Source organism: Puma concolor, chromosome B2, assembly GCF_028749965.1.
Source record: "Puma concolor isolate L17-30 chromosome B2, mPumCon1.1.hap2, whole genome shotgun sequence".
Lineage (NCBI taxonomy): Eukaryota > Metazoa > Chordata > Mammalia > Carnivora > Felidae > Puma > Puma concolor.
Window position 1 is genome coordinate 96,627,313 of NC_141671.1, and position 19,406 is coordinate 96,646,718.

Sequence of the window (19,406 nt, forward strand, 5' to 3'; positions counted from 1 at the left end):
AACAAGTCTATCACAAGGTAATAAATAGGAAATGAAACCAGCACTCTCTGGAGGGAGGTCGCTGTAACTGGAATTTTTAATAAACTGGAGAAAGGCTAAGTCCTTCCCACCATCTTGGACTCACACAGGAACACTGTCAGGATGACAGCACAGAAACAGCTAGTCACTGCTCCTTTCGGATTTCATTCTTCAGAGGTCCACTTCTGGGTACACCTAGACTCGCAACTCAAGTGAATAATTCTTGGGTGCTGGCTTTGCTCCTGTCAAAGAATGTGAAAACTAATGTGGCTGATCCAATTTTCTTTTGAGATCAAAATGGGTGCATCTTCTTTTTTTTTAACAGAAAAACAAGAAACCAAACCCACACGTATCTTCATGAAATGGATATATATTTCACACCTGAATAAATCTGTGGACTTCATGCTGCTGTATCTATGAATGGCGCTCTGCAGTATCTAAGAATGTCAGGATGTCGATCTTGCTCAGGGACGTTTAAAAATAATGCAATGCCCGATCAATAAGAAAAAAAAAAACTGTATATTTTCTTATCATAATGTAATACAAAATTAGGTACCAATAATGAAGTAATCTAATTAATAATTAGAAATGTACTCAATATTGTATAGTTTGAAAATCTGTGTCACCATATCTAAAATATATTTATTTTACATTAACCATAACACAGGGTGATTAGTTTGGTGTCCTTATCTGAGTGCCAGCATATCTGTAGAGTTGTTGGGTCTGGGAATTCTCAGCATAGTACATTAAGCAGCTGGAAAGCTTTAATGCTCGAGGATGGTGCTGGCATGACATAGATGTTCAAAAGGAACAACATTTAAAATGAGCCACCTCCACAATTTGTAACTAGCTGGTATATGCTTGCTATCATGATGTAGAAGGCTTTCCAGGAAGCAAAACTAGGCTGTTATTGTGCATGCTGCTGCTCAGTGCTAAGAAACTATAAGAACCTGTTAACCGGGCAAATTCTCACTGGTCTCTTACCTTAGCCTGTGACAGTTTGCACCATTACATCTAGACAATTATAATGCTTTACAGACCAAAGGGCTAGTTTCTCCTTAACACTCTTCAACTGCAATATGCACAGGACATTTTCACATTCATATGCAAAGCATATGGTTAACCTCAATCTATGGAGAAAATGCTAAAGCCAACAAAAAGCTTCATTCAATTTTTCTTCATTTTATGGAACAATACTGAAAGAAAAAATATGAACTGAGATGATGTGGTTGAATGGAAGGTTTCTTGGGAAATCAATTAGAAGACCAAAATAATTGCTTTTTTAATTGAGCTTTCTGGAATAATTACCTGTTTGAAAGATAACCTACCAGTGATGCCATTGGATTCCTGCTGTAGGTCACAGTACCAGAGTCGGTTTACTGGATCACATCCCTCCCTTATTGATAATAAGACATAGCGACCATCGTCAGACAACTAGGAAGGAAATAAAAACAGTGCAGGGAGGGGACTGATTAGAAAATATTTTCTGCGAAAGCACGGTTAAGTAAAAACTAAAGGTTAACCTCAAATGCAATACGTTCATTCCAAATTTATGTGTGGCTAAGAAAGTTAGAAAAAAAAAGATGAACATCAACTTTAACTTATTTTACTCTTACATCACAGTTTAAAAAACAGTGAAATATTTAAGTAGAAAATATCAATAGATAAAACTGAATGCCATGACTCAATGTGATTTTGATTTAAATTTATAGTCTATTCTTTAACTGAAAATACACGCAATCTGTCATTTTGAATATCAGTATCTCTGACTTTGAAATTTTGTCACGGCTTACAGATATTAAAATTGTCGTGAATGAGTGAGAATTAGCAAAATGGGCATGATGCAGTTTATCTGTGGTGCACACTGCTGGCATCAGCCAGTTGCTGTGGAACAACTCTTTCTGTGTATCTAGTCACCTCTACAGCAAGATGTCGAAGATCAAAAGCCTGTGCTTCTGTAGATTTCCTTTACAGAATCAAATAGGAGAATCTCAGGCAGCAAAAAGAATCTTGGTAAACTCATAAAACAAACAATATATTATGATTTTGAGTTGTCAAATTGATATAAGTGGTATCAAACTCTCTCTCTCTACACACACACATACACACATCCTTTTGTAACTTTTTTCAACAGAATTAAAAAAATTAGTCCATGTCAATATATGTATATTTCATTTGTTTTAACTGCTATGCAGTATTTCAATCTAGAAATATACCACAATTAATTGATCCATTTTCCCACGAATAGATGTTTTATTTCTATTTTCTTCCTATCACAAGCCACACTTCAGAGAAGTTTTGAACACGTTTATTTGTGGCCTTATGTGTGTTTCCAGGTGTATAACTAGAAGTAAACTTGCTCAGTGGTAAGACACTCACATACTCAACTTTCTTAGATGTGGCCAAATAATTTTCCAAGATGATTGTACCAACTTATATCTTACATTTCACAGTGAGTAACAGTTCCTGTTTTTCATATCCTACTGTGATGGCTAATTTTACATATCAACTTGGCTAGACCATGGTACCCAGGTACTTTGTCAAACATTACTCTGGATGTTTCTGTGAAGGTGTTTTTGTTTTTGTTGTTATTTATTTATTTTTGAGAGAGAGGGACACACAGAATCCGAAGCAGGCTCCAGACTCAGCTGTCAGCACAGAAGCTGATGCGGGGCTTGAACCCATGAACTGTGAAATCATGACCTGAGCTGAAGCCAGAGACTCAACTGACTGAGCCCCTGTGAATGTGTTTTTTAGATGGGATGAACATTTAAACTGGTGGACTCTTAAAAGGTGATCACCCTTCATAATGTGGGTGTGCCTCATCCAATCAGTCCTGAAGGCCTTAACAGAAAAACAGTGACCTTCCCAAGCAAAAAGGAATTCTGCCTTTGCACTCAAACTGAAAACTCAGGATTTCCAGCCTGCCAACCTACCCTTCACAATCACATTAGCCAATTCTTTAGAAATAAGTCTTTCTCCTATAGGTGTATACACACATTCTGTTGGTTCTGTTTCTCTGGAGAATCTTAACATACTTACCAACAACTGTTAATATGTTTTTTCAACAAATAGTTGCTAAGCAGCCATTATGTGCAAGACATTTAAAGATATATCAGTGAACAAATCAGGGAAAAAAAGTTACATTCTACTGGAGAAGATAAGTATGGAATTATGTAGCATATTATAAAATGATGAATGCCATGGAGAACATGAACAGGTGTAGGTAAGGGAGGCAGGATGTGGGGAGAGGAACTGTAACTTTTTAAATATGGTAGTCAAGGTAGGCCTAAGAAAGTGTCTTTCCATTCTGTTCTGCCTTGCATTGTTTCAGAGGAGAAGTAATTTTCTATCTTTTTCTCACTGCATGTAATTTTGTGTTTTCTTCTTTCTGGCTGCTCGTGAGATTTTTTTTTTTTAACCTTAAAACTAAGATTTTTATCTTAGGTTTTAATGCAAATTAATAATGGGCTTTGCTGTAGTAGCTTGAGATTTGTTGAACATTTTGGATTGGTGGGTTTGTCTATTTTATCAAATCCGTAACGCTTTTGGCCTTTTTTCTTTTCCTCCTTTATATTTTTGTGTCCCTTCACTTTACTGTAGGACTTCAGATACACAATGTTAGATCACTTAGCACTACCCCATAGGTCAGTGGGGCTGTGTTCATTTTTGTTTCAGTTTTTTTCTTTTTGGTTTATTTTCAATTGTCCTGTTTTCAAATTCACTGACATTTTTGCAGTATCTACACTGCTGTTAAGCCCATGCAGAGCATTTTTTGATTCGGATGGTTTATTTTCACATCTAGAAGAATGTTTGGTTGATTTTTGAATTTTTTGTTTCTTTGTTCATTATACTGTTTTCTTAAATCCTTTAAAAATTACTTTATAAGCTGTTTTTTAAAATTTTTTAAACATTTTATTTATTTTTGAGAGACAGAGACAGAGCATGAGCAGGGGAGGGTCAGAGAGAGACAGAGACAGAATCCGAAGCAAGCTCCAGGCTCTGAGCTGTCAGCACAGAGCCTGATGCGGGGCTTGAACCCACGAACCGTGAGATCACGACCTGAGCCAAAGTTGGAGGCTTAACTGACTGAGCTACCCAGGTGCCTCTCAGTTTTTTTTTAAAGTCTCTGCTCATTATCCTGCCTGTCACTTCGAGATCTGTTTCATTGGCTACTATTTTCCCTGGTTATAAGTCACATTTTTCTGCTTCTTTACACACTTAGCAACTTTTTAAAATTGGATTCTACACATTTTGAATGTGGTCTGGATTTTTTTAGTGTTTTGTTTTTGTATTCCTTTAAAAAGTTTTGAGGCAGTTAATGTGTTAGTGGGTCAGCTCGATCACTTGGAACTTGTTTTCAAGCTTTGCTGGGAAACATCTACAGCCTCACTGCAAAGGCATGGCCTCTCTGGGGTAGCCAGTGAACACCCCAGATGTTCACAAGGTCTTTTCACTTTGGTCAGAAAGCGACAGCCTCTCAGACCTGTTACTTGTTGGCTTATAGCACCCTATAAGCTTGAATCACGAAGTTTCATTCTATGCATATACTTAGTAGTCCACAAAGACACAAAGGGATACCAAGGCAGATTTCTGGAACTTAGTGGTAGTTCCCTCCTTTTGGTACTCTGCCCGCAAATTCCAGTAGCTTCAGTCTTCCTGAATTCTTTGGATACCAAGTTGAATGAGACTGCAGTACTCTGTGGGTTCTTCCTTCCTTGTGCCAGGCTCCAGAAAATAGCTCCAGAGAGGCAGAAATACAGGGCAATCACAGCATCTGTCTTTCTTACAGATGATGGTCCAGCAATGCCTGTTGACCAATATCTGCAAATGAATGCTTTATTTTGTAAAGTTTTCTAGCTGTTTATGGCAGGAGGGCTGCTCTAAGACCGGTTACACCGTCATGGCCAGAAGCAAATAACTGTCATTATATACATAATTTTTTAACTCATTTTTTAAAAAAAATTTTATGGGGGCGCCTGGGTGGCGCAGTCGGTTAAGCGTCCGACTTCAGCCAGGTCACGATCTCGCGGTCCGGGAGTTCGAGCCCCGCGTCGGGCTCTGGGCTGATGGCTCAGAGCCTGGAGCCTGTTTCCGATTCTGTGTCTCCCTCTCTCTCTGCCCCTCCCCCGTTCATGCTCTGTCTCTCTCTGTCCCAAAAATAAATAAACGTTGAAAAAAAAAAATAAAAAAAAAAATTTTATGGGGTGGGGGGGTGGAGAGCGAGAGAGAGCACAAGCAGGGGCAGGGGCAGAGAGAAAGGGAGACAGAGAATCCCAAGCAGGCTCCATGCTATCAGCGCAGAGCCTAACACGGAGCTCAAACTCACAAACTGTGAGATTATGACCTGAGCTGAAATCAAGACTTGGACGCTCAACGAACTGAGCCCACCCAGGTGCCCCGTTAACTCATTTTTAATTCTTTATTGTATAATTACACTTTCTTTTTAGAGTATGTTACTGTGCATGATTGAAATACACAGATATAAAAATTAAGAGGGGCGCCTGGGTGGCGCAGTCGGTTAAGCGTCCGACTTCAACCAGGTCACGATCTCGCGCTCCGTGAGTTCGAGCCCCGCGTCGGGCTCTGGGCTGATGGCTCAGAGCCTGGAGCCTGCTTCCGATTCTGTGTCTCCCTCTCTCTCTGCCCCTCCCCCGTTCATGCTCTGTCTCTCTCTGTCCCAAAAATAAACGTTGAAAAAAAAAAAAAAAAAAAAAATTTTAAAAATTAAGAATGTAATTAAGGTAGAACTAATTTAAAAGAGAATACCCATAATTAATAAAAAACATAACAGGGGCGGGATTCTGTCTCTCCCTCTCTCTGCCCCTCCCCTGCTTCTGCGCGTGCTCTCTATATAAACAAATAAACATAATACAAAACGTTTTAAAAAACATAGTGATATATTTCTTTCTGTCTCATTACACAGTAAGGTATTTTTACTGTTTCTGTTTTCTATTCCAATAATACTTCTGTGAACTACCTGCGGCCTTTGGGGCATGCTTCTTTTCTTTCACGTAGAAGTGAAACCATCAAAAGTTCACTCTGACTTGTTCTGCTGCCCCCATCACGCCCACATATGCTGATTCCTTCTATCAGTGCAATGTGATAATACCGAGCGAAATGTCATCTAGACAAGAGTGCCTGAGCATGGAACACTTAGGATTTTACTTACCACCAGCAGCAAGTGCTTAGACTTGTAGGCATTAGGTTCCAGCTCTCCAAAAATGTCCATCCACTGTCTATCTACAGGGTCATTTTGGTAGACCAGCTGTTTGTCAATTTGGTTCTTTGCATTTATAAATTAGTCATAACAGCTATGCATGTCTAAAATGCCCATTGTTTTAAACACCTGGCAGCATGCTGGATGTCTTAAGTTAAGCATCACTTTCTCAGAAAAAATCATTTTAAAGCACAGACATAATTTGTACTTGTGAAATAGAAGCGAGATTCCAAAGAAGTTAGTTTCATCAAATATTCTAGAAAATCCTGTTCAATTTGGCTGCTCTTTCCTGGTGACATTTTTTTTTCTGAGTTCAGAAACAGTTTCCTTTCACAAACATGAATCATACTTTGCTGTATGGGTTTTTGCCACAAATTATACATAATACCGAATGACTCTAGGTACATTCTCTTCTATCTTTTGCTGGCTCCTTATAGTCTTTTCAGATATCGTCAGTTTTGGAGAATCCTTACATAAATTTCTGATTTCCATTAATTCTTTTCTCCATTTTCATCCTCACTGTATTTCCAACTTACCTGTCGTTATGTTTTAAGTGGGTCTCTTGCAAAAGAACATTAGATTTGACTGAGTTTTAAAAAAAACCCATCTTCAGAATTTGTATTCCATTTTCATTAATTGTCATGCTGAAGTACTGGCTTCCATGTTAATTTTGAGTATTCACCTTGCCTTCCCTTCTTTCCTCTTCGCACTGTATTAACATAAATTTCTTTCTTTCTCTTTCTTTCTTTCTTTCTTTCTTTCTTTCTTTCTTTCTTTCTTTCTTTCTTTCTTTCTCTTTTTTTTTGAGAGAGAGAGAGAGAGCAAGAGCTGGGGACAGTAAAGAGAGAAGGAGAAAAGTGATCTTAAGAAAATATTTTTTTAATTTTTAATGTTCGATTTATTTTTGAGAGAGAGAGAGAGACAGTATGAGTGATGGAGGAACAGAGAGAGGGAGACACAGAATCTGAAGCAGGCTCCAGGCTCTGAGCTGTGAGCACAGAGCCTGATGTGGGGCTCAAACCCACGAACCATGAGATCATGACCTGAGCTGCAGCCAGACACTTAATTGACTGAGCCACGCAGGCTCCCCTTGAGGGAGAAAAAGTCTTAAGCAGGCTCCATGCCCAGCACAGAGCCCAACATTGGGCTCAATCTCATGACCATGAGATCATGATCTGAGCTGAAATCAAGAGTCGGACACTTAACTAAGCTACCCAGTTGCCCCTAATATAAATTTATGAACGTTGTCCCTTCTTTGACTTTGGGAGTTATATAACCTATTTCTAGGTTTTTACGTACTTTCCTTAAGCTTTTCATATACATAGTGAATAAACTCATGACTAGAATTTTAGTTCTACCTTATTTTTATTTTTTAATGTTATTTTTTTAATGTTTACTCATTTTCGAAAGACAGAGAGAGAGCACAAGCAGGGGTGGGGCAGAGAGAGAGGGAGACACAGAATCTGAAGCAGGCTCCAGGCTCTGAGCTGTCAGCACAGAGCCCAATACAGGGCTCGAACCCATGAACCATGAGATCACGACCTGAGTCAAAGTCGGATGCCTAACCGACTGAGCCACCCGGATGCCCCAAGTTCCACCTTATTTTTAAATGGTCCTATATTAATGTCATCAAGAAACCTTACATCATAACTTTATTAAATGTAATGAAAAGCAGCCTCATTAATTCTTCAGACTTTTGTTCTCTTGTCCTTTAAATCAAGACAGAATTTTTATAGCTTAGTGCTTAAAGTATTGCAATCATAAATGGTGGTTAACTGAGTTGTAGTGATTCAGCCGACAGAAAGACAGGGCAGTAAAACTCACTGCCAGAATCGCACCAAACCTCTGATGAAAGCTGTGTCTCAAGCACATCTAATGAGGTTTTCTCAGGATTTCTGGCTGAACTAAATATTGTAGCAGTTTATATTTAATCTAAGGCAGGAAACCCCAAGGTACATTGCTGTTGGGATGCCAATTAAGTCTCTCTTTTTCACCGTAACTCTCTTCGTCACAGTCCAGTGATGTTCCATAGCCACTAAACAAATCTGCTAAACTGGAAACTCTGAATTTTGAAATGCTCAAGTTCTCAGATTTCAAAATCAGTGTCATTTCAAAATGACAGATTTCAAAATACGTGTCATTGTTGCCCCAAAATATATAGATTAGAAATACACCTTGATCCACTAAAATTGTAGCAATGCATGTTTAACCACGGCTTCACATTCAGACTACAAGGCAATTTAAAAAATGTATTTTGGAGCTGAAAAATACTATTGATGAGGAGGACACTTAAATCTCAACAGAAAAAAAGTAACTTTTCTGAGATCCACATAAAAAGAAAACAGAAAAGCAGGTGAGTCAAGGGCCCGATCTGGCCTTCACAAAACACTACAAATTCCAGTTCATAAAATACCGTTTTTTTTCTTTAAATAATGATACCAGCAAGAGTACTGTGTTCTCTGGAAGCAATTAATCTGATTCAAAAGCACTGACTTGTTGCAACGAGGCTGGGATAACGCCAGTGTGGCCAATTATGAAATACATAATTCTTAATTCTGTGCCTTCCACAGCTTCCTTCTACTTTATGTCTATATTGTTTCAAACTAATTTTCCTTAAGTCAAAATGATCTTACTTCATAAAAATCTACCTTTTATACAAATAAACATTAAATAACAAAAAAATTCAAAGAATCACTGTAAATCAAGTATTTACATTTGTGGTTATTAAATCCAGTAACTAACTGCATTCCATACAATACCAACAGGGATGAAAGCTATCATTCTTTCTTTAAAATTATTTTTAAGGTCTGTTTATTTTTGAGACAGAGAGAGCACAAACAGGGGAGGGGCAGAGAGGAAGGGAGACACAGAATCCAAAGCGGGCTCCAGGCTCCGAGCTGTCAGCACAGTGCAAGACTGCAAGATCATGACCTGCGCTGAAGTCAGATGCTTAACCAACTGAGCCACTCAGGTACCCCCATAAATAACCATTCTTTACCATGTAGCTTTTCATTATCCATAACCAGGAGAACCTTAACAGACAGAAACAAATGCAAAAGCCACCCCAGCCACCACCCCTTGCTCCTGGGTGGGTGGGACTGAAGATGGCTAATGTCACCACAGTGGTCGGTTTTCACAGGAGTTGAGGTGCCCAACAACTTGCCATCCCCTTTCCCAAAGACACGATTTAACTAACATGCCACCAACACAGCCATCCAGTATTCAGGGAGTCAGAGCTGAGGCTGTTTATTCTCCTAATATCTACTGAGAGTCTGCCGCTGCTGACCAGGTTCTGAAACACACAGATCAACAGGGCCTTCAAGAGCTCATGCTCGGGTAGGAGCACTGATAGCATGAAGTGCAAAGTGTGGCGGGAGTGCAGAGAATGCAGCTAACAGGGAGGGAAGCTGGAGAAAGAATGAGATCTGAGGAGGATATGGGGGTGGGATGGCCCCCAAAAGAGAAGATTTCTCTCTTAAAAGAGAAATAGAATTCCCCTCAAAATGGTTGCTTGAATTTTACCCTCTTACAACCGCCTCACAGGTACAGCTATCTGGCTCACAGAGCAGTACTTGACAGGAGCTACATAAACTCATTCTCAAGTGCACATCCCGCCAATGGACATCAGCATGTGCAGTGGATGCCGTGGTCTGCTGGGTGCTGGGATGCTCAGCTAAGAACCTCTAGGCCTGTCCTCCGGTCGGAGAGAACCACCTTTCCCAAGATCGAATTCTTTCGGGTTCTTCCCACAGGCAATGACTGATTAATGCAAGGGTATGAAAGCCCAGACCCCTCAGCCCCTAGTCAGGAAAATGCTGAAGGCCAACCCAACTGGAGAGCTCCCTGAAGAACTGGCTGAGGTCTTTGTAATGACTGCACACAGTTCAGCCCCTCCTGTTCTGCTCTCACTTCCCCAGCACAGGCAGAGATTTCCAAAGCACTCCCTTTCAACTTCCGAGTCTGCTTCCCCAGGAACCTGACCTGTGGCAGCATGCAAGGCACCAAAACACCCTGTACACACACGGTGTGTAAACTAGCACAGCCCACAACTGCTGTGCTTCCACGCACTCCCTAGGCAGAGGCAACAAGCAGTGCATTTTCCCAGTTCATCAGCTAGAAATGAAACGAGTCAGCAGATGCAGAACCAGATTATCAAGCTGATCCCTGATAAGGTGCTCACCTAAGAATGCAGCGCAGGGCTGTGAATCAACTAGGTTGAGAACTCCCAACCCCCCTCAGATCTAGCCTGGAGGCAGCCCTGATCCAGGAAAATTCCCAAACAAGGAGGTCACAGGAGCGTGGAAAGAAGTGTTCCCTTCTAACTTCTGTGGTTTCTCATTTTGGCATATTTTATGCTAACTGGAGAAAACCTTTGTTAAGTGTGGGCTTCTGTTTTTGAAGAGGGTACCCAGTAACAACTGCCATACTCACTGATATTTACCAAAATGGCATAAGGTATGGGGTTTTCAGACTATACTTTCATTAAAGAAGCCACAGTCATTCACGAAGAAATGTTAATTGTGTATATTGTGGTGTTAAGCTACACGGAGATAGTAGTATTTACCAAGGAAACTCTTGACAGACACCATTCAAACTATAAGATGGAGTATGTATTTTATTATTTTATTCTGTTATGTTATATGCTGCTCCAACAAACACAAAACTCACGTGACTCAGCACATTCAGGAATATAACTTCCACAAACCCAGGAGCCATTAACATCACAGAATTTAGAGAAATACGCAGCAACCAGAATACACCTCGGGGGAATCTAGTCCCAAATAAGAATGCCTAGTGTAGGTGTGACGGTAATCCACTCAGAACAGGGTCTGGGTCAGGCTGCTCAGTATTTACAAGACGTCAGCAGCTTTACCATCTATTCATTTATAGAAAGAAGTGTGATGGGGCGCCTCGGTGGCTCAGTCGGTTGAGTGTCCGACTTCAGCTCAGGTCATGATCTCACAGTTTGTGAGTTCGAGCCCCGCGTCAGGCTCTGTGCTGACAGCTGACAGCACAGAGCCTGGAGCCTGCTTTAGATTCTGTGTCCCCCCTCTCTCTCTGTCCCTCCCCCATTCATAGCTCTGTCTCTCTCAAAAATAAAAATAACCATTAAAAAAAAAAATAGGGAGTGTGAAACAGAAGCTATATGACAATAATAGTTTCTCCAGAGAACGGGATGCTTATACTTTATTTTAAGCAATAAACCTGTATTATTATGTATTATTATTACCAGCATCATAAAAATGTTAAAGTCACTGGATTTGGCTATTCTCAGTCTCAATACTATACAATAAGAACAGCTGGGCTTTCCAAATGACCTGAATCAACTAGCTTTTCTTCATCTCATGTTAGGAGAAAATGGACAGAAGATCACTTATTAATGTTTTAAACTCCTAATCATTTATCTACAAAGTTGTCTTTCAAAATGAGAGGACACAGAGCTGTTATTTATCTATAGGGAGAGAATAAGTGGACTTTCATCAAACAAATTACCATTTTCAAAGAACGACTCATTAACGATCTTATGCTAGAGTTACTGAGCTCCAGTCATGTGGTCTTGTGTTAATAACCGAATCTCCACAGACATGAAATTTCTTTGCTACATATAATAATTTCCATTTAGAACCCAGGAAGTAAAGAAAGGTTTTTTTTCATATTTTGAATCTACATGCACCTTTTCAAACTGGGGAAAGTATTCTTTTTTATGTATTATGATAAAAGAATTGTGTATATAAAAAAAAGTATGCTAAAAAGCAGTGAGACTTAAAATTGTCTGGAAAGTTAACAAAAGGAGTGAAAATGGATTTTAATAGCCTTGAGAGTTAATCATGTGCCTTCAGAGCAGGAAAAATTTATCAATTTTATTTCACAGTCTCCTTTGGATTCCTCTCATAATAGTTGTGAATCATAACATCATCTCTTTAATATTAAGTATGTTTCCAAAACTTAATCTATGAAAACTTTTAAAGGTCAAACTATCATCTACATTTATGGATGTCTTTTCACTTAGGGAACTGATTAGGGATTTGTAAGAAAAACAGGAGACAGATTCGTACAGAACAACAGGAGTAGTCTTAAGCTCATGTGGTATGTGTTAACAAAAACATTTTCAACAGGCAGTCATTAAACCAGATTTCGCAGCTCTCCCAATACAATGTGGTACTACAGCAATGGGGGAATAACAGAAATCGACCTGAACACTATCTGATGTGTTCCTCAATATGCCACAAACAGATGTGACAGAGAACTCAAGGAAAAGAAAATGCATTCAACGTAAAATGAGCAATGTGGGTGGGTCTTGACATGATGTAGCTGCCATTGTTTCCAATCTACCTGGTTGTTTGTCTGGCAGAGAAGCTTGATTACTTAAGAATGTGCCGTTTGTTTTCTTTTCTCCCTTACTGATCAAGAGGGGTCAGGTGAGAAGTGACTGATCAGCAAATCCAACCCTACTACTACATAAACCAACCAACTCCAGTCAGGAGCTAGTTCATGTATACAGAGTAGCACCGCTTTCTAGCTTTTTACTCACATTCAGGTCTTTTGTGTGGTTTCCTGACTTTTCTTCCCAACCATGCTGCTGGGATTTTCCCGCACGCTAATCAGCATGATGGATATTATCACGCCATGCAGTGCTGATGAAAGAGAGGACACAGGTGATGAGCCGGGGACATGCCAAGTCTGGTTAGGAATCCACCCCAGGACTGATATAAAGACAACCACTCAGCCACTCCTGTGACGAACAGAGAGAATCATCAGTCTCTGGGAGCTAGTAGAGAGTGCATGGCTCTCTGGTACAGCACAAGGAAATGAAGGCTCACTAATGACGCACTCTGACAGCCTCCAGCTCAATTACTGAAGTTAAGGTCAAGAGGACAACAGTCCCTTAAAAATGACACACAAACTGAACATGGTGGGAATTGTCATGAGCCCCTAAGCCCCTTAGTAACGTTTAAAAATGTTTATACGTAATGGTTTCCTATAACAAAAACATGTTCCAAAAGGCCTGAGCATGCCCGTCTCTGCTCCCGAGCACTGCCTGGCCCTGGCACAGTGCTGCACCCAAGGCAACGGCTTATTGGGCATCTGGGGAATGAATGCAGGAACTGGGCTGACCAGGAAGAAAGCTGCTGGACAACTGCTGCTCCAAGTCCAAACTACCCAACGAAGACGGGGCAGGTGAGGCAGCATTCCCTGAGGGACAACTGGACATTACTGTGTAGGCTTCATCAGGCAGAGCTAGATGCACACCGGGCCTCGAGGGTCTTCATGTGCCTAGACCTCAGCAGGGGGAGGGAGGGGGAGGAAATTAATGTTGGCTTTGTGCCCACAGGGTCAAGCATCAGGCAGTGATTTTACATGTTAATGTAGTATAACATGTGTATATATAAAATAGTGCAACATATACGTACGTTTATAATACGTGTATAATGTACGTACAATATATAAATGTCCACACAAATAGACACATATTTGAATTATTAGGGATCACAAGTGAACATATAAAAATGGCAATAGGGATATGTGATAAACATTAAGATTAGGATTACCTTTGTGAAAAGAAACTTTTTTTTCAAGAATTAGCTATGACAGAATTAGGTTCTCAATGTAGAATTCAGCTAGATGGTCACAAAGAGGCTGGGCATTTTCTCCTTAATCCTTCCTAAAGGTACCGGATACATTTTCAGAATCTTCATCTAGAGCACCCTCTGCTGGGAAAAGTGCCTCAAAATACTTGATTTCCTTGTTCCCCCAAATGCTCTGCAAATCTTTAAAATAAAATAAAAGTAATTTTTTCCTGATCCGGTAGAATCTTCTAAAACATGACAATTTCTATTGTCCCACGACCCTGCCTTCCAACTAAAGCCTCACAGTCTATGTTAAATAACTGACACCACTGTCCCTTGAAGGCAAATGCTAGACAGGTTTCACATTACCCCCAAGGGAATGAGGGAGCTGAGGGGACTGAGGGCCAGAGGACCTTGGCTGGCAGGTGAGGAGAAAGAACAGTGGTGACCACCACCCACCTTCCAGGATGGGGCAAGCCCTGGATGTCACTTTCCCTGGAATGAGAGGCACCGGGAAGGTAGCTGGCCTCCAGACATCTTGAAAGGTCTCTGCAGAATAAGGATGGAAGAGGGGAGCTGCAGAGAGGCGCAATCCCAAGGGAACCCTGCTGGGAGCAGAAGCCTTGGGAGGCAACACAAATGTGAGCCAGAGAGTTTATCGTCCACATCACAGAACAGAATTGAGGGGATCTCACTACAAAAGGATGCCATGAGGGAGGTGGCACCAAGACACCCATCATGACTGCAAGTAGACTGTGGCAAGCAGATGCTGGCAAACAGCTCCAGAGGAGCAGAAATCCCCTTCCCCTCCTCTGATTCCTCCTCCTTGCATGGCCGCTGGAGAAACTAATCCATGATGAATAACTGAGGTGAGATACCTGGAGCCACTGTCATTGCTGGGAATGGCCTCACCTGCACAACATCAATTCCAATGTTCCAGTGTGATCGTCCTCCAAAGTTTCCCTCTGCCCCTTCATATTCCCTCCCTCCAATTCCCCACCCCCATCCCCAAGCAACCACTGACTGTTTTGTGCCATTATAGACTAGTCTGCATTTTCTAGAGTGTTCTACAAATGGAATCCAACACCGTGTACTCCTCTTTTCTGGCTTCTTCCACTGAGCATAACTGAGATTCATCCCTACTGTTAAGTGTATCAATAGTTTGCTCCTTTTTACTGCTGAGTAGTATGCCATCATAGAGATGTACCACAATTAGTTCATTCATGCACTTGATGATGGATATTTGGGCTATGCTAGTTTGGGGCTACATTTAATAAAGTCTTAATGTGAAAAAAAAAAAAACCAAACACCAAGCTGGGGGTTGAGTAGTCCCTCCCCCCCATCCCCCATGTGCTCACCAAACTGGAAGGAGGGGGAAGAAGCATGTCAACTGGAGAGACTGCTTTGGACTACAAACAGTTCTAATACCCAAAAGCATCCACAAAGTTATGGGTTCTGTTGGATAGAAGTCAGTCATCCTGGGGAGAGGTGCTGTCACAGGCAAGGATGCAAAAACTAAAGCCACTTCCTGATTACAGGTAATGGACTGCTCAAGCAAGAAAGACCTGTTCCTGCAGGAAGGCAGAGGAGCTATCGGTGAAGGAAGAGTCATAAGGAGATAGTATCAAGGATAAAAGGGAAGTCCTCAGTGAACCTGGACTGCAGCAGCCCAAGGAAAGAAGGATGGCAGCTCACCAGAGAAATTCACACACATCCACACACTCAGCCACTCACCCCAGAGGGCCCTCCAACCGTACCCACAATGCCCAAACTGCTCTCACATCCAGCAGCTACCACCTCGCCCAGGAAGCCTGCCTCAGCATCTATGAATGTTGTGCTAAATCCTCTAGCCCAGACTTTCAGAGCTAAAAAAGCCCTGGAGGAAATGAAGGAAACATATCTGGAGAGAAGTGATGTACTCAGGGCTATGCACACAGGACCAGAATAAAACCTCCTACTTTGTGTTACAGCACACCATCACCGTAACACCAGCTCTCTGCTCAGATGCTGGGACAGTGTTGAAGGTATTAACCAAACACAAGGTTCAAAATGACGATCCTAAAAGCAACTCCATGAAAAGTGAAAGAGCAATGCAGCACATGCACTGGTGCATGGTTATGAAGCAACCAATGCTAGCAAGTGGCAGGGTGACACCTGTTGTAACGAGACTCCCCTGGCAGCTGCAGTACAGCTTCGAGGGAGACCACATCCAGCTTGTGTTTACTAACCCCGCTCGCTCTCTTATAGACTTCCTCTGCATCATCCACTTCTGAGGTTCTGATCCAACATCAAGTTCCTTAGGACTCACCATATAGGTCTTTAGTTCTTGTTTTTTTTAACAACTTTAGTACCTCTGTGCAGTAGAGATGCATCCCTTCAGTCACTGCTATCCTTTCAACAATTATTGTTGCTGTTTTTGCAAGAGCTCTTTCCTTTTGACCAAAGAAGCAAGCACGTGTGGTTAGGAAGACACAGGCTGTGGAGTCTAACACACTCAGCAGGCAGTTCCAGCCACAGGCTTGCAAGCTAATGCCTCTAGCAGGCATTTTACTCCGTCCATGCGATGGAATGATCACCTCCTTCGCAAGGCTCTGGTAAAGATTATATCAGACAATTTACATAGAGTGAACGTCTTTTTAAAGAACGGTAGAAGGATCACCTCAACTACTAAAATCTGCTTTTCTTGTCACTTGCCCGGTAGAACTGAATATACATATGTTGAATACACAGATGATAGATCTTCACTGTATTTCTTGAAAGCTGGATTACTCACAATAATGCTACGGAATGCCTCAAGCACCCATCAACAGATGAGTAAATAAAATGTGGTGGGCAACACAATGGATTATTATTCACCATAAAAAGGAAGGAAATTCTGACTCATGCTGCAACATGGATGAACCTGAGGACTTTATGCTAGGCCAAATAGCCAAGTCACAAGAGGACAGATACTGTATGATGACATTTATATGAGGCACCTAGAGTAGTCCAACATAGACCGAAAGTAGACTGATGGTCAGCAGGGGACGGGGAGAGCCGGGGAGCCAGGAAGCTGGGAAGCCGGGGGGTTACTACTTTAGCAGGCCCAGTTTCAGTTTTGCAAACTGAAAAAAGTTTTGGAGACGGATGCTGGTGATAGTTGCACAATGATGTAAATGTACTTCGTGCCACTTAACTCTATGCTTAAAAATGATTAAACTAGGGTCGCCTGGGGGCATAGTCGGCTGAGCCTCAGACTTCAGCTGGGGTCATGATCTCATGTGGTTCATGAGTTCGAGCCCCGCCTCGGGCTCTGTGCTGACAGCTTAGAGCCTGGAGTCTGCTTTGAGTTCTGTGTGTGTCTCTCTCTCTCTCAAAAATAAATAAACTTTAAACAATTGATTAAACTAGTAAATTTTGTTATGTCTATTTTACCACAATTTTTTTTAAAGTAAAAAAAAAAATTGGGGCACCTGGATGGCTCAGTTGGTTAAAAGTCTGAGGGTTGATCTCAGCTCAGGTCATGATCTCACAGTTTGTGAGATTGGGCTCCATGCTGATGGTGTGGATTCTCTCTCTGCCCCTGCCCTGCTTGCGCACGCTCTCTCTCTCAAAATAAATAAACTTTAAAAAAAAGTAAAAAAAGAACCTAACTGCTTCATCCAAACGCTAAGAGAGATCCAAGCAACTTGAGTTGCACGTGTATTTTACTATGAAGTTTGTTTTCTTTTAGACCACTATGCTAAATCATATAAATATTCTGGCATTTATTTCCAGTACCCATGTTACTGTATCAACCAAATAAGATTACTTTAATTAAAACAGTTCTGCTGTAATGAAATTATTAGCTTTGAAGCATAAGAATTTCTCTAGAAGAGTATGTCTTTGATTTTATGAAGAATTCAGAGGGAATAAAACTGATTATTAAAATATACTATTTTAAGTTTTCCCCATCAATACCTTCCCCCCCACAAAAGGTAAAAAGAAACACATGAACTGACATTAAAATGTTTTGGAGCAGCATATTTATCTCCCTAATTGTTACACCTGGATGACAGTAAAGATGTGTATTATTTTATAAACAAACACCTATTATCCATAGTAACTAGAAGACTTATGCAGGAGGAGAAGCTGAACTAAGAAGAAAAGAGTAGAAGCAATCTCCACATAGAGTCAGAAAAGCCATTAAAAACAAATAGGTGAGAAAAATGACAACAGCAACTACAGACGGAAAGCTCATGGGAGGCGGCACTTAAGTGAGAAAGAAAAAGCATGAAAAAAGGACACAGTCTCAGAGAATGTAAGTCCTAGAAATTCACTTTTAACACACTGCATTAAAGTCTGACAAGTTTTGTGGTTTTTTTTCCTATGAAGGGCCAGAAAGTGTTCCCAGCTTTGTGGGTCGTGGGCCTTTTGTAGCAGCTACTCATCTCTACTACTGAAGTCTGAAAGCAGCCACAGACAGTACGTAAAGAAATGGTGTGGCTGTGTTCCCTGTGTTCCTCAAAAATTTTATTTACAAAAGCTGGCAGGAGGCCAGGTTTGGCCTGAAGGCAGGCAATAGTTTGCCAACCCCTGGTCTACGGAAACAAAATAAATAAATGTAAGGACAACTTCGAATAAGGTGTATCAAGGCACATGAGCTCAAATACTGTGGATTCCTATTCTACCCCCTAGTCAATCAGACCCATGGGCTGAAGTTTAAATATAAAATGTTCCTTTTTTACCAAAAAAGGTAAGTGGTTCCATGAGCTAAAGACTTCCTAGTGGATTTCTCACTCCCATTAAAAATGGGCCGACAGCCCACCTATATCAAAACATTTAGAATGTTTTTTTTCATTTAAAAAATATTTCTCAGTATCCAGAAATGAACTAACAAGAGTTACAATTTTACTCCAAGCACCTCTAAGTTTTTCCATAGTTGATTCTCAACATACAGAGTAAAATCTAGGCCAGTAACTTCACAAACTTCAGTACAGTTGATTATGGTCAAGACCCCAAGGTATACATCAACTATCTATATATATGATGGGAAAATGTCCAAAAATATACATTTTAATGTAAAAGGTGAATAAAATATGAAGAGGCAAGCTGTGTAAAAAGGAAAACACACACACTCTTGCTCCCCACATTCTCACTTAAACAAAGAAAATGTTTGGAAGGATATTCTCCTCGCCTCTGAGAAATAAGATTCCGAATTTCAAAATGTTTGTGTTTTGCTTTATGTGATTCTGATTCTGTACTTTCACATTTTCCACCATAAGCAGGTATGGTATTAAAGTTTTCTGTGGAGGTTGCAGTTAAAAGGTTTATCACTTTCAAAACTAAAAGTCAGTTTGAACACCGATATTTTTAGGAGAATATTCACTCACAGGACTTATCCATAAGGATCACAGAAGAATATTTATATACACAATTCATGTGACATCATTTTTGTGGGGCAATTTCACAGTAGCACAATACCTCAGCTCCACCCATCCATTTGGGCTCATCAGGAAACTCAGCACACAAAATATCTTCTGACTGATCAGTCCCCAACACGTGGTAACAGAGTTTTTGGTGGAGATTGGTGGATGTCTCTGTACCTGAAGAAGTTAAAAATGTATACACTGAAGTGGCAG

At 40.8% G+C, this 19,406-nt stretch overlaps 1 protein-coding gene across 1 annotated transcript in view; it reads right to left on the bottom strand.

The window, feature by feature from the left end:
* The window catches only part of PREP (prolyl endopeptidase), a 120,022-nt gene that overhangs the window by 67,431 nt on the left and 33,185 nt on the right, over positions 1-19,406 (bottom strand). Inside the window, exons 6-7 of the mRNA XM_025925407.2 lie at positions 19,249-19,370; positions 1,347-1,452 (exon numbers count right to left, since the gene is read on the bottom strand). Coding sequence (XP_025781192.1) covers positions 1,347-1,452; positions 19,249-19,370 — 228 coding nt within the window. The remainder of the gene's footprint in view (positions 1-1,346; positions 1,453-19,248; positions 19,371-19,406) is intronic.